This window comes from Vanrija albida (genome assembly GCF_041260175.1).
Source record: "Vanrija albida strain AlHP1 chromosome Unknown contig_2, whole genome shotgun sequence".
Taxonomy (NCBI): domain Eukaryota; kingdom Fungi; phylum Basidiomycota; class Tremellomycetes; order Trichosporonales; family Trichosporonaceae; genus Vanrija; species Vanrija albida.
The window spans coordinates 1,081,071-1,094,941 of record NW_027191421.1 but is presented as its reverse complement, the minus strand read 5'-3'; the positions used below and the strand labels follow the sequence as shown (position 1 = coordinate 1,094,941).

At 66.4% G+C, this 13,871-nt stretch overlaps 3 protein-coding genes across 3 annotated transcripts; all 3 read right to left on the bottom strand.

The window, feature by feature from the left end:
- Nucleotides 1–228: 228 nt before the first annotated feature.
- Nucleotides 229–4,350, bottom strand: Q8F55_002059 (uncharacterized protein; the record flags this gene model as incomplete). Its single annotated transcript, XM_069350667.1, has 9 exons — nt 229–347; nt 405–1,244; nt 1,301–1,727; nt 1,904–2,118; nt 2,579–3,071; nt 3,106–3,400; nt 3,437–4,091; nt 4,132–4,201; nt 4,237–4,350. 9 exons carry the CDS (start codon nt 4,348–4,350, stop codon nt 229–231), a joined length of 3,228 nt encoding a protein of 1,075 aa, XP_069211053.1.
- A 215-nt stretch (nt 4,351–4,565) lies between these two features.
- Nucleotides 4,566–5,819, bottom strand: Q8F55_002058 (uncharacterized protein; the record flags this gene model as incomplete). The annotated part of the gene is made up of 4 exons (XM_069350666.1): nt 4,566–4,828; nt 4,868–4,955; nt 5,007–5,243; nt 5,280–5,819. The coding sequence occupies 4 exons, from the start codon at nt 5,817–5,819 to the stop codon at nt 4,566–4,568; spliced, it is 1,128 nt and encodes a 375-aa protein (XP_069211052.1).
- Nucleotides 5,820–12,038: 6,219 nt separating this feature from the next.
- Q8F55_002057 (uncharacterized protein) lies at nt 12,039–13,641 on the bottom strand (the record flags this gene model as incomplete). Its single annotated transcript, XM_069350665.1, has 8 exons — nt 12,039–12,081; nt 12,149–12,324; nt 12,378–12,799; nt 12,843–12,939; nt 12,996–13,119; nt 13,247–13,280; nt 13,350–13,444; nt 13,604–13,641. 8 exons carry the CDS (start codon nt 13,639–13,641, stop codon nt 12,039–12,041), a joined length of 1,029 nt encoding a protein of 342 aa, XP_069211051.1.
- Between the last annotated feature and the right edge of the window lie 230 nt (nt 13,642–13,871).

Genomic DNA, 13,871 nt, shown 5'->3' with positions numbered 1-13,871 from the left:
GATGGGACACGATTGTAGCAGTGTATGCATACGCACATACGGATGAACCGGGGCGCCGGCGGGGGGCGGGCAGCGACGGGCGAGCGATCCGCCGGTCGAGGCGTGGCGTCATGATAAGCACAGCGGGGAAACACGTATCGAGCGGGGTTGTGGCGACGACGACGCCCGGCCAATCGGCGCGATGGACCCTCCGGCGGGCCGTGCGCGTTGCGTCACTGATGCATGCTGCTACGGTGCATAGAAGACCGAGCCGCCACGCGCCCCAGCCTCGTACTTGCGCGCGTCGCCGGCGGCGTCGAAGCTGCCGTCGGGGAGCATGCGGATGGCGACGGGGGTGGCGCGGGATTCTGCGGCGGGCGTCAGCGTCAGCGGTCGTCGGCGTCGTGGCGGCTCTGCCCACTCACTATCCCACCACTGGACGTTGTGCCCGCGGGCGCGGAGCGCGTCGGCGTGCGCCTCGTCGAACCCCTCGACCTTTGCCCCGCGCTCGCTCGAGCGCTCGAGCCAAGTCGTGTCGGGGAGCACTTGGTCGTGCACCCGCCTCTCCGCGAGCGCCTGGAGCGCGCCATGGCCCAAGTCTACGACGTTGCGGATGACCTGGGCGTTGGCGCCGATGATCGTGCTCCCGCCCGCCGCGCCGCCGACGAGCACGGGCCGCCCGTCGCGCTCGACGACGTACGGCGTGCTGCTGGACAGCGGCCGCTTGCCCCCCGCCGCGTAGTTCGGAGGGGCGGGCGGGTACCCCGTCCAGTTTGCCACGCCCTCCAGACTAAAGTCGTTGAGGCTGTCGTTGAGGTGCACGCCCGTCCCGGGCACGAGGATGCGCGAGCCGAACGGGCTGCCGATGGTGGTGGTCAGCGTGGCGATCAGCCCCGTGGCGTCGACGGCCGAGATGTTGCTCGTCCCGCTGTCGCTCGCCGCGGCCTCCGCCTTGGGGAGGTAGTCCTCTGCCGGGCGGGTGCGCTCGCCGATCTTGGCGGCGCGGGCCTTGCCGGCCTCCGGGCTGATCAGGTCCGCCTGCACCCCCTCGAGGCCCGACACGTGGTCCGGGTCGCCGAGGAGCACGCGCGCGCCGTACGCCCAGCGCAGCGCCTCGACGGTCGCGTGGTCGTCGGCCGGGGGGAGCGCGTCGAGCGTGCTCAGGGCGGAGAGGAGGATCGCGCCGGACGCGGGCGCGGGGGCGGTGATGACGCGGTGGGAGCGGAACGTGCCGACGAGGGGGGCCTGCCACTGCACGGTGTAGTCTAGCGCGAGCGTCAGCGACCGAGCCACGGAGAGCAGGCAGCGGTGTGGTACCCACTCTTGAGGTCGTCCACGCTCAGCCGGCCCCCGCGCGCGCGCACGGCGTCGACGATGCCCGCGCCAATCTCGCCCTTGTACAGCGCGTCTGGCCCCTCTTGCGCAATGAGCTCAAGCGTCGCGGCGTAGTCGGGCCGGCGGAGCGTCGCGCCCGGCGCCAGGACGACCCCGTTGGCCGTGTACGTGCGCACGTACTCTGCGTCGCCGTAGAGCCAGTCGCGTGCGTCGAGGAGGGCTTCGTGCAGGTCCCGGCCGAGGGGGAAGCCCTCGCGCGCGAGCTTGATGCTCGGCGCGAAGAGCCGCGGCCAGGGGAGGATGCCGTACTTCTGGTGCAGGGCCCAGAAGCCTGCAATCTCGCCCGGGACGGCGACGGTCGGGCCGCCGTGGATCGTGCCGGTGGATTTGAGCCACTCCATCGTGACGGCTGCCTGGGGGGGTCAGCTGGCGTGGGCCTCATAGCCGAGTGGGGGCTGGGCTCGGCGGCTCGCGTCGAGCCAGGCGCTGCTTCGTAGCGCTGCGCGCCGCTCGGCAAGCCCCTCCATCAAGCCGCAGCCCGCCCCCCCGCCGCCGCTCGCAGCTGCGCTGCTCGCGCCGCCCGACTCACTGGCGCAGTGTGCCGAAAGTTCAGCACCTCATACTCGCCCCCCGGCGCGCGCACGACGACGAACCCCGCCCCGCCAACACACGAGTGGTGCGGGCTCGTCGTGTGCACCGCGATCGCCGTGGCGATCGCCGCGTCGACCGCGTTCCCGCCGTCCTGGAGCACGGCTGTGCCGATCGCCGAGGCGAGGTGGTTCTCGGACGCGGTGGCGCCGGACACTGGGGCGGGGGCTGCGGTGGTGCTTGCTGCTGCCATGGTGCTGGTGCTGGAGTGTGTGGATGAGCGAGCAGCGACGAGCTCGCGGCAACGAAATGACCTTCGCTGCTTAGTCGTGCGGCTGGCGACAGTGTCGCCATTTATACGCCTTGCTCGCCTGTGTGACGTTGGCGGACTTGGCCGACGTGGGGCCCGCCGGGGAGCTCGGCGGCGTCTGTTCCGCTCGACTTGGCGTGTGCCGCGCTGCCATTTGCACTTGCCCTCAACACACCCGTGCGCGCTGCACTCAACACACCCGTGCATCGGCGACATCCATGCTGGGGTACTACATGCGGAGTGATCCGTGGGACAAGTGGGAGCACTGCCGCTGGCGCTAGCCTCGACGACGCGACCCCGCGCCGCACTCGCTCGTGCTCGCGCCCGCTCACACCCGCCCCGCACACCTCTCCTCAATCCACGCACGCTCCCGCCCCACAGTCGTGAGGTTCTCGGCCACCGCGCCCTCCCTCACCACCACCACGTCCTCAATCCTCACCCCGCCCACCCCCAGGTACCCCTTCAACACCTCGGTGTCCACAAACTCCGACTCCCAAACCCCGTGCGTGTCGAGCAGCTGCGGCGGGAAGTAGCAGCCCGGCTCGACCGTGAGCACCATGTTCGCGGTGAGCTTCTGCCGGATACGCAGGTACGCGTACAGCTTGGCCGGGGTCGCGGCCGTCGACGCAGGCAGGTCCTTGTGCTCGGTGCGCAGCAGCTGCAGCGAGTCGTGCACGTCGAGGCCGAGCGAGTGTCCCAGGCCGTGCGGGAAGAAGGCCGCGGTGATGCCACTCTGGAGAATGTCGCTCGCGTCGCCCTTGAAGATGCCGAGGGCGAGGAAGCCGTCGATGAGCACCTTGTGCGCGTGCAGGTGCAGCTCGTCCCAGTGCGCGCCGACACGGACCATGGCCTCGGTTTCCTGGACGTCAGTACAACCCCCGTACACTCCCCACCTTCTGCATGCGGAGCACCAGCTCGTAGATCTCGCCAGCACGGTCCGTAAACTTGCCGCCGTTGCCGACGGGGATCGTGCGCGTCACGTCCGACGCGTAGCCCTGCCAGTCGCTGCCCGCGTCGACGAGCAGCACCTGGGGTTCAAACGCGCCGTTGTGCAGCGACGACGTGGGGAGGACGTGCGAGTGGTCGGGGACGTCGCCGCAGCACCCGCGGGCGATGCGGCGTGGCGTGAACGACGTGTCGCCGGGAAGGCGGGGCTGCGACGTGGACGGGAAGAGGCGGTCGTTGCAGCTGCACCGTCAGCAATGAAACCGCCGGCTCACTCACACATAGTGCAGCGTGCTCGCGTGGCTCCCAGACGCCACGATGGGCAGGTACGCCTGCTCGGCGCCCATGCGGCGGCAGGTCGCGACGAAGAGCGCCTCGGCGTCGGCCTCGCTCTCGACCTCCCACGCCGTGATGCCCTCGTGCCCGGTCCGCTCCTTGGTCTCCTGGCCGCCCTGCTTGGCGCGCTGGGCGGCAAAGCGGCCCAGCTCACGCATGAGCACCTCGTGCGCGCCGGACGTGATGGCGTTGGCGTGGCGGATGCGCGCGATCTCGCCCTCGGTCTTGGTAAGGCGCGCGCGGTGCAGCGCCTCGCGCAGGAGCTCGGTGCGGTGCGTCGCCGTCTTGAGCGCGGAGAGCACGGCCTCGGGAAGCGGCGGGTACTCTGTCGTCAGGGGCAGCGTGTGCAGCGTCGCGTTGGCGAGGACGGCGAGCGCGCCGCCAATCTCGGCAGTCGACTTGATCGCGCCAGAGTCGAAGCGCACCGCGGCGTCGTCGAGCGTCGGCGGCGCAACCGACCACATCGTCTCGAGCGGGTCGGCCGGCGGGATGAAGAGCGTGTGCTGGACCTCGGGCTGGCCGGGGGTGAAGACGAAGAGGACGGACGCCGAGTGCACGTCGTGCGCGCCGGTCAGGTAGTTGAAGTTGGCCTCCTGGTCTGGGGTGTCAGTTGCTATTCTGCTCCCATGACAACTCACGGAAAGGTAGCTCGCGGTCGGTGTCGTCGCGGGTCGTCGTCGGGTGGCCTTGGAGGAAGACGGCGTGCGTCTGCTTTCAGCGGCGTTGGGACGCGCAGAACTCACGCCGGCACGCTCAGACTCGGGGAGGAGCGCGGCAAGCTCGCTCGCGACCTTGGCCGCATGCTCGCGGGCCGGGAGCTTGCTGCTCGATGCTGTAGGCGACGTCTCGAGTGTCATTGTGGTGTGGAGTGTGTTTGCAAAAGGCAGAAGAATGACGCTGCAATGTATCACGCGGTGCGTTTTGGTGCGACGGACTTCGCCGTGGCAGGGTGGCAAGATCCGGCCCTAACCACTCGCCCTTGGCCTTGCCGATGATTACCGCTGCTGCACCATACGATGCATCTAATATGTCTAGTTGACTATAATGTCTCTCTCGTGCTCGCGTGTATGCATTAGATCCGGTCGACGAATATCTCCTCGCGCTTTGGTCGGCGCTCCTTGCGCTCCTTGCGTGGGGGAGGCGGGACAGCCTTGAGCAGCTTCTCAATCCGCGCCTCGTAGTCGAACGGATCTTCCTCGGGCCCGATGCCAATGTCCCGGGTTGGGGGTGGAGCCGCCTCTGCAGGCGGTGGCTTTGGAGGCTCGACGGCGGCCGTGTCGGGGATAGTGAGCGACGAGATGCCGACGCCGCAGATGACGAGAACGACGATGATTGCTGGGGTGTGAGCTGGGCACCAGGGTTAATCCAACTCACTGATTGCTCGCCTCGTTGCCTCCCACTTTGCACTCTCAATCTCCGTCTTGAGGTCGCCGACGGAGATGGTCGCGCGGTTGTTGATTTCCTGGAGAGGGTGAGCTTCGCACGTAGATACCGTCCAGCCAGCTCTACCCACCTCGATGGCAATGTCAAACGACTTGATCTCGGACCGCGTCTCCGTCTTGCGGTCGTTGACCTCGATCTCAATATCGTGCTTGAGGATCTGCATCTCCTCGGCCATCTTGATCTCGACCGCGTCGAGCTCGCGGCGGATCGCGCCGAGGTCGTCGCGCGCCGCGATCCCCGCATTCCGTGTCCGCACGTTGAACTCGGTTCTCAACTTGGACAGCGCCGCCTTGAAGAGATACACCTCCTGACCGTCAGCCCCACCCCTCCCCAAACCACGCACGTTATCCAGCTCCTCCTTGCTCAGCATGTTGCCCGTGGCGCGGTCCGCGCGCCGTGTAATCAGCTGCCGCGCACCCTCCATGAGCGCCTTGGCCGACTCGGGGCTGACGGTCGCGCGCTCGAGCGCCGACACGAACGCGTGCGTGTCGAACGGGTGGCGCGCGCGGCGGGTCGTCACGCCAGACGGTGTGGGAAGGGACACGGGAGCGACCGCGAGGCTGTCCGCGGAATCGGAGTCTGGCATCGACTGGGCGAGCTTGGACGTCGACGCCGTGGCGGGCGAGTCGGCGCCGGCGTCGGTCGAGAACGGCTCGGGCGAGACGACGTGCGCGAACGGGTCGCCGGGGGACAGAGGCCAGCCCCGCTCACCGGGAGGGGGGAGCCCGATCGGCGAGCCGCCCGGCCGGTCGGCGTCGCGCGGGCCCGGCGTGCCGATCGTGATGGCGCGTGACTGGCGCGCAGGCGCGCAGCGGCACCCCGGCCCCTTGGCTAGCGAGGCGGGGATCTTGCGCAGGGCGACCAAGCTCTTGTGGTGCAGCATGGCGGGTGGAGTGGTGTGAGATGCGATGGATGCGTGTTGCTGTCATGTCACGTCGCGGCGACACGCGACGATCGACGGTTAGTCACGTGGGTGCACGTGGCGTGGGCGTGTCGGCCACGTGTGGCGCTCCCACTCTGTCGTCGCCACCGACGCATTCCGCAGGCAGATGTCCCCATTGCTTCTTCGCTCATGCAGGCATCAGCATCCACCACGCAACAGGCCGGCCAGAAAGAGCCCCGCCGGTCCGTGGACCTGTGTCCTGCCCAACAGGCACTCTGCTCCTCGACATCCTCCGCTCTGCGTGCGGGCCGCCCGGCTCTTCTACTAAACAGCACAACGCTCGCGCCGCCAACCAACGCCGAGGATTGTCGCCGAGTTCTATAGCAAGTGGCCCTCTAAAAATGCAGAAGCGTAGGCTGGGTCTGGTTTGCGGCGGCTGTGCTGTTGGAGGGGGTGCGATGGGGTAGGCGTGTCTGTGTGCTGTGCTGAGCGGGCACGCGCTCGGCTGTCACCCAGGGCTGAGCTGCCCCTCTGACCATGTGGATTCGGACCCCATCCTTAATTAAACCAAACGCCTCCTGCAGCTGGCTTGCGCTCCCTTCCCTCGCATCATTTTGCTGACGCCGAGGGTTGTACCCCGGCGACAGTGTGCACCCTCCTTGACACTGTCTCGGATCGGAAGCAAAGCGGCCCGAGACCGGCGAGACCGTAGCCCACCCACCATTGCGAGACCGGGGTGTTGCGGTCGACGCGATGCCGCGCCTGGGTATGGCATGATGAGCCTGCCACTGCACGTACTCGCTGCACGTACTCGGCGGTACCCGTGCATCGCGAGGAGCCAGCGCCAGGCGACGCTGCTGTCCCTGTGTCCTTTGCTCGAGCTCGTCCGAGCACTGGGGCTTGCCGATGCATGCCACTGAATGCCACTGCCCCGCCACCGCAGCTGCTCCAACACGGACAATTCTGGCGGAACCTGAGGGTCACCCATCGGCAGCGGTGACAGGCGAGGTGCGACGGCGTCGCTGGCCCAGGTGGCGCCTGTCTCCTCGCCAAAGAAACAGGGCTGTGGCTTCTGCCCGAGGAGCGCCCTCGAGGCCTGGCTGGAGGAGGGCCGCCAAGTGCGCAGTCGTAGCCGTCACCTGAACCGAAGAAGGCCAGGTGACGACGGGCGCCACTCGGCTGCCTCCTGCCACCGGCGGTATTGGCAACAGCGGCCGCCCTCACCACAATCCCCACCCCGACCCCCCAACACCCAGCGCCGACCCCAGCACCGAGCTAGACCCCGCCGCCGACGTCGCATGCAATCCGCCGCCACCGCTGTCGGAGGTTCCGGATAGCGAGCGGCTCGGCGCTAGGCGCCACCGCTTGGGTGGTGAGTTGGGTTCAGGCACGAAAGCTGGAGGGGGGCAGCGGGCCAATCGAATCTACCTCGCCCTCCTCGCTCGGCGCACCTTTGACGGGCGCATCGCTCTCGGTCCGTTACCCATCGTCGTCCATCCGCGCTGCGGCGTCCCCGGCGCTCCAGAGGCGCGGCGCTGGCGAGGGCGTGGTGCGGACGTGCGTGCGTGGGCCGCAGGCTGGCTGGAGTCGACCCGCGCCTCCAAGCCGAGACCCGGGCCTCCTCCAGCCGCACGTGTACCCCGCCCACTTGTGAGTTCCCCCTCCTCGAAATTTGTTTCTCGAGTAGCTGACGCCCTCGCCACAGATAATAGCGCGCACGCCGGAGGAGAGAGAGCCTGTCGGCGACGGAGGCGGCGACGGCACCAGCCCCGCCAGCCCCGGCGTAGTCTTCCTGCAGTCTCCCCCACCAGATGCACAGACGTGGAGCAAGCCGCCGTTCAAAATATTGCGTAACGCTTCTCACGCTGGTCTGCGCGCGAGATTGCTTTCCGCAGGCCTGGGCCCCGTTCCGCTCGCTGCTGGTGTGCTGGGGCAGCGGGAGTGGGAGCTGGCCGATTGACCCGACTGAGGCTTGCGCCGCCTCCCGCCATTGACGGCTCAACTCGCTGACGCCAACCGCCGCAGTGTGGCACAGCGCCGCGTTGCTGCTCGATGAACATTCCGCGTCGCCACCCTCTGGGACATTTTTAGTGGCGCCAGAGCCGGCCACTGGCGGCGGGAGGCGGGGGGGGGGGGCAGGCTGGCGGGGGTGGGTGGGGCCTTCGTCCGCGACGGCCGGCCGGCCCCGCTGCCTTTCTACGCGATTTTGAACGGCCTTACAGCGTCGTGTATCTGCTCCTCGGCCACGGGATACGCGCTCCAGTCCGTTATGTTGCCTGGAGCAAGAGCGAAGTGTGTGGAACTCGGGGCCGGTCATGCTCGCCGACACCCAGAAGTCAACCACACGCCGTGTCGCCCCGATCGCCCCGGACGCATGCGGTTTGAGGCCGGCGACGGCGGGTGGCACAGGCGGCGGAGTAGCCTGCCGTGCGCCGAGCTTTGTCGGAGTGGCACTGGCACATTCCGCGGCGATCGCCACCGAGGTCTGCGAATGATGGACGGGGAGGAGGATGTGGCCCTGGGGTCGAAATCGCCGCCCTCGCCTCGCTGCCCGTCGTCTTCTGTGTTTCCGCACACACTACCCGCCGCCGGATGTGTCCTGCCCCAGGAGGATGTGGCGTCGCGGCCGGCGCCGACGAGTGGCTCGGGGAGGCGCAGGGACAGGTCGGGTGATCGGCGAGGGCGTGCGCGCCGTCGCCGCGCTCCCCGCCGCTTGATCGTCCGCCATCCACCATCCATCCGTGCCCGCTCGACTCGCTCTGCGCTCTTTGCAATAGCGACTGTGGCCACGTCCAAGCTGGGGAGCATTTCCGAGCCCGACGACGGGGCGCCTCGACGACTCGCCCTCGCCGGACAAGTCGGCAACTTCGCCGCCCCACCCGCCCACCCCCGCTTCTCTCCCAGTCGGGCACAAATTGCAAGCTGTCCTGCTTCCGAGTTCAGCTCGCGGGGAGAAGGGAAGATTTGTAGTTGCGGGGGCGAGTCGACGTGCGGGCACGGCGGGCACGGCGCCGCCAAACGATGCTCACCTGCCCACAAGTCCGAGGCTTGCCCGATTGTCGTTGACTGACCGAGGGCGTGGGCGTGAGCGGCGGTCGCTACCATAATAGAACGAATCAAGGCGACACGCACCAGTATGCTGAGATTTCCATGAAAACTTACTTGTGCGAGGCGACTTGACGCGCCGAGCACTGCGCCGGCAAACGATGCTCACCTGCACCTGACTCGCTGGCCATGTCCCGCCGACTGACCAGCGTCCCGCGGAATACACGCTGCTATCATAGAACGCGTCAAGGCCGCATGCACCGGGATGATGAGAACGGCGTGAAGACTGACTTTGGCGGCGGCGTGGGTTGACGTTTCCTGGCACTGTCGTCAAACGACCAACACTCACCTCGCAACGAACGCATGGGCTCGATGCCTGCGTTCAGCTACTACTCACCCCCTGCTGCCGGATCACGAATCAAGCAAGCCCAAGCTCTTAAGCGTGCTTAAGAGTGGTGAAAACGACTTTTGGTCGGCTATCACCTGGCCGCGCCAGTGTCGTCGTCGCCAAGCCGACGTGAATAGCACCAGTCCCCAGCCTCCCATCTACGCCGACGCCAAGCGAGCCCGGCACTGACTCCCAGCCCGCGACTCCTCTCCCTCTCACTCGCATAGACCAGTCGTACCCGAGGGGCCACTAATGTTGCCAGTCGGCGGGGCCGGGGCGGCGGCGGCAAAGCGAGTCGCCCGTGGGCCCGCACCCAGCCGGTGGCCCACCGCGCTCCACCAACCGCGCGCACGCATCCCAAACCGCGGCACACGCTTACCCGTGCCCCCAGGTCCACTGCGACAATTTATCGCATCCCCCGCGATGCATGGACGCGCGGTGTGGCCCCGCGCGCTGGGCCGGCGGCGGCGTGGGCGGAGCGAGCAGCGGGGCCGTGTTCCGCGTCCGGGGGCCTGATGGCCTCCGAAATGCCGTTGCTAGCGGCTCTGCGCTGCGCCCGACGTTAGCAGGCGTCAGATGGCGTCCGGTGTTAGCAGTGGCCTCTCCCCCGTGCACTGGCTGACGCCTCCCCCCCCCACTCAAGCCTCGTCGCTCACGTCCGAGATCCCTCTCGGCCCCCCGTACCCCGTCCCCTTTGACGGCGTACTGACGCCGTACTCGGTACTTGCACGCTGAGTGCGAAGCCAGCTGCGCCTAATCTGATCTCGCCAAGTACGAACAGCAACAGGGCCGGACCCCTCCTGCCTTCCCCTCAAGCCACCGCGTCACTCACGTCGAGATCCGCCCGTCTCCTCTGACACGTGCTCACCGGACACGCAGCAGTATTCGCACACTGACAACGAAGCCCCGCTGGACGCGCTCCCATCGAATCTGATCTCTCCTAGGTACAGGCGGACGACATAGCCCCAGGCCCCCCTGCAGGCCGCAAGCCCCCCGCTGGCACCGCACGACCCCACCCGCCCCTCCACGCCCCCTCCCCCTCCCCACGGGCATTTTAGCAGCGCCCCCAGCGCAGCATGCGGCGGGGTAGCGGCTTATCAGCGCTGGAAACGGCGCCAAAGGTGGCCGAGCCGAGCTGCGGGAAAAGCTCGGGGCGGCGTCGGAGGTCCCGACCGATCGATCGCTTGGGCGCGTGACGTCGCGACGTCGCGCCTGCTCCTCCTCCTGCTCATGCTCGCTCGCTTGCCTGTGTTTGTTTGCATCCCAGGCAAACTCAAGCGAGCGGCGTGCAGACAACCAGTGCATGACGTCAGGCCCCGAGAGCGAGCCCGATTTATCGACGGCGAGCCCGAGCTTTCCGCCCGTCGCGTCGAGCCCGAGCCCGAGCCCACTAGCCGCTATCGCCATGACGACACTGCGCCAAGATTAGACGGACCCAAGCGAGGTGGCGGGGGGCAGCGCGCGAGCAGCGGCCGAGGTCTGCGACGAGGCATTCCTCGCACATCACGTCGATCCGTCACGCGGGCTCGCATCGAGATAATCCGCAGCGGAGTGTGGGGGGGCGTGGGTGTTGACCTCGTCTCGCTACGACGAGGCGGCGGCGTGGGCTGCCCAACGCCGGCTCAGAGCTCAGACTGACAGCAACTGACGTCGGCCTAGGCGAGCTGCAGCACGCCGGGCCCGACAGCCAGCGTCAGCCAGCCCGCCGCCGCTGCACGAGTCCCCGCCGCCCCGCCGACGAATTTGCCGAGGAACGCAACGTATCGCTCCGTCAGAGTCACGCGCACGCAGATGATGACGTCGGATCTCTCGCAGCGGGTCGCGAGCAGCCGTGTAAGACGCCCCCGCCCACCCAGGCACGCCGATCCCGCGTCACCCGCCTCGTCCGATCAATATCGCCATCACGCATCAAGAAATAGCCGACCCGGGGGTGGCTTGACACGGGTCCGGTATTTTTGGGTGTGTGGGTGTGTGGCTGTGTGCCACGAGCACGAGGACGAGGACGACGGGGTGCGTCGAGTGTGAGGTGCGAAGAGCAGCAGCGGGCACGAACCGCCCTCGGCGCAGCACATGGCCCCAAGCCTGCTCACACCCCTCGCTCGGGGAACATCGGTCGGAGCGGCAGCGGCACCTGGAACCCCGCCTCCCGGCGGACATAGTGAGGGCCAAGCCCTACCTCGCTAGGCCTCCGAGGGTGTCGCGTTCCCCTGGCCTTGTCGCGACCCGTTCGCACCTGGCACGGTGGGCGGGGCGGTCTCGCCACATTGCCGCCTCGCCGTCTCGCTCGCCAACAAACCAACCAACCCACACACGCACGCTCGCTCTCGCCCTCTCGCGCACGCATGCGCTGAGAAATCTGCTCGGAATACGCCCGGAGCCAACAAGTGCTGTGCTCTGCCAGACGGCCGTCTCTCCCCACCCCTCTTGACTGCCACGTACCACCCCGCTGCACCCCCCCGCTGCACCCCCCGCTGTACACACCGCTGCATACCCCGCCGTCCATGAGCGCCTCACCCACCTCCCCTCCCCTCTGCGTCGCGTTTCTCATTCCGCGAGCGACCAGATCTATCATGCCCAAGTCGCTGTCCCTTCCATTCCTCATCGCCCATTCCTCGGCCCCCCACAACCACCATCGAAAGGTTGACGCATTCCCACGATATCCAAAAGTACAATGCAACAATGTGTCTTTCGCGGCAAGTGATACCAAATGATCCCCTCGGGCGTTACTATTACACGTCTGCCCCTCAGCCCCAGGCCGACCGGCCCTCGTCCCTCGTCTGCTCGTGTCACCGCGGTAGTGGTAGCTCGGGCCAGAACGCCGAGGTGAATCTGCACAGCGTCATCAGCTCGTCGTCTCGAGGGACAGCCCAGTAATTTTTCCTTGCTTGCCACCCACACTTTTCTAAAGCTTTTCCGCTGCACCCAGTGTTGCCAGAACGCCACCAGCTTGGCTCCAATCCTGTGACCGCCGAGGTTGGGTTCCAGCGCTTGGATTCCACTAGGTCCTGGATTCCCTTGGCAGAGCGATACCACTCTTGTCAACCACGCAATGATGTAGCAGTCGGCTATCGACTGAAGGACCCGCGTCAGATCCATCTCCACAAAGTGACCGCTCGCTTGCTCACCAGGTTGTCGCCCAACGCAAACGGCCCCACCATCGATTGCTCGAGCTTTGACAATGTGCCCGAGACGTGAACCGTCCACGCCGCTCGGCTTACTTCAAAGAACTCGGGCTGTCGATCCAAGGCCAGATCCCCGCTGTAAATATCGAACAGTGCCTGGTTCGCCGCCGCCTTGTCCTCGAGCAGATTGACTGCTTGCTGCTCCCAAGACTTGAGCGCTGGAACGGGAGAGAGGAGCGCAAGGTCGTCATGTGCCATGTGCACGTAACGTTTGAGGGCCAGCCGTCTTGTCGCCAGCATGGTCCCCTGTGTTCCAGACAGCTTCATCGCCAGCTCCTGTGCGTCTCTTGCAGCCAAGTCGAGAAAGTTTGGGTCCACGTACGGGTCACGGACGAGCGCAACCAACAGATCCGTCAACTCCTTTTCTGTACCCACGTCAGCCCCACATCCCAGATGAGCAAATGGTACCTCTTGCGATGACCGGGAACAGAACCGGCACCGGTTTTGACGTGCTCCCAGGCGACCATGTTGGCGGTTTGCAATCGTCAATGAAGGCGCATATACTCTAGGGGCATCAAGTCAGGGGCTGCTTCAATGCACGCAGCAGATGCTCATGCTCACCGCTGTATCACAGAGATATCTGTATTTGGGGTCGTCGTCAGAAGAAGGTGTATTTGAAGGCGTGTTGGGGGTATCCGCCACGGGGACCGCAAGTGTGGGGACGGTAGCTAGAGGAATGGTCAGTCTCGGGCGTTAGAGCTCCAGCCTGCCGACATGCCATTGGAATTGATTCTGCAATCGTGTCAGCAAAGACATGCATGCATGCACGCGAGGTGTCACAGGGACGCCGGCTCGCTGCCCACACTGCTCACCTGAGGTAGGGAAGGGAGAAGTTGTCGCCTTTGGCTACGAGGACGAAGGAAGCAGGGTCAGCTCGGTGGGTCGAATTCACTGGCACTTCTGGCTGCTGCTCACTGATGTCGACGTGATGGAGGACATACTCGTCGTCGCCATAGTTCTTCTCGTGAAGACACAAGCGAGGGATGGTGGACAGCACTGATGTGGGCCAGCTGTTGTGCATAGAACACCGCAAGCATGATGTCAGTGGGCGGACAGGCGGACAGGCGGTGTGGAGGTCGAGGAGGTAAGGGTGTCAGTCTACCTGGGGGCTGCGGAACACTGGCGGGGGGGATGTGGTGCGGAACACTGGCGGACTTGATTGGACTCACCAGTACAGGATGGCTTTTGGAGTGCTGTCCACCTGCATGATGGTGGACGTGCAACGCGGCTTGTCAAAAGCCGGATGATGTACAAAATGTTGTGTCAAGTCGTTGTAGAGGACGACGGCGGTGATGAAGAGCCGAGGAAGAGTGTGATGGACGACGATCTAGGTGGTGGTGACTAGTGTGTGATGGGAAACGCGTAAACAGGATCAATCGACGGTCGATGACCTGCCGCCGCCCAGATATGTCTGCGGTATGGTACGGTCTCTGTCCG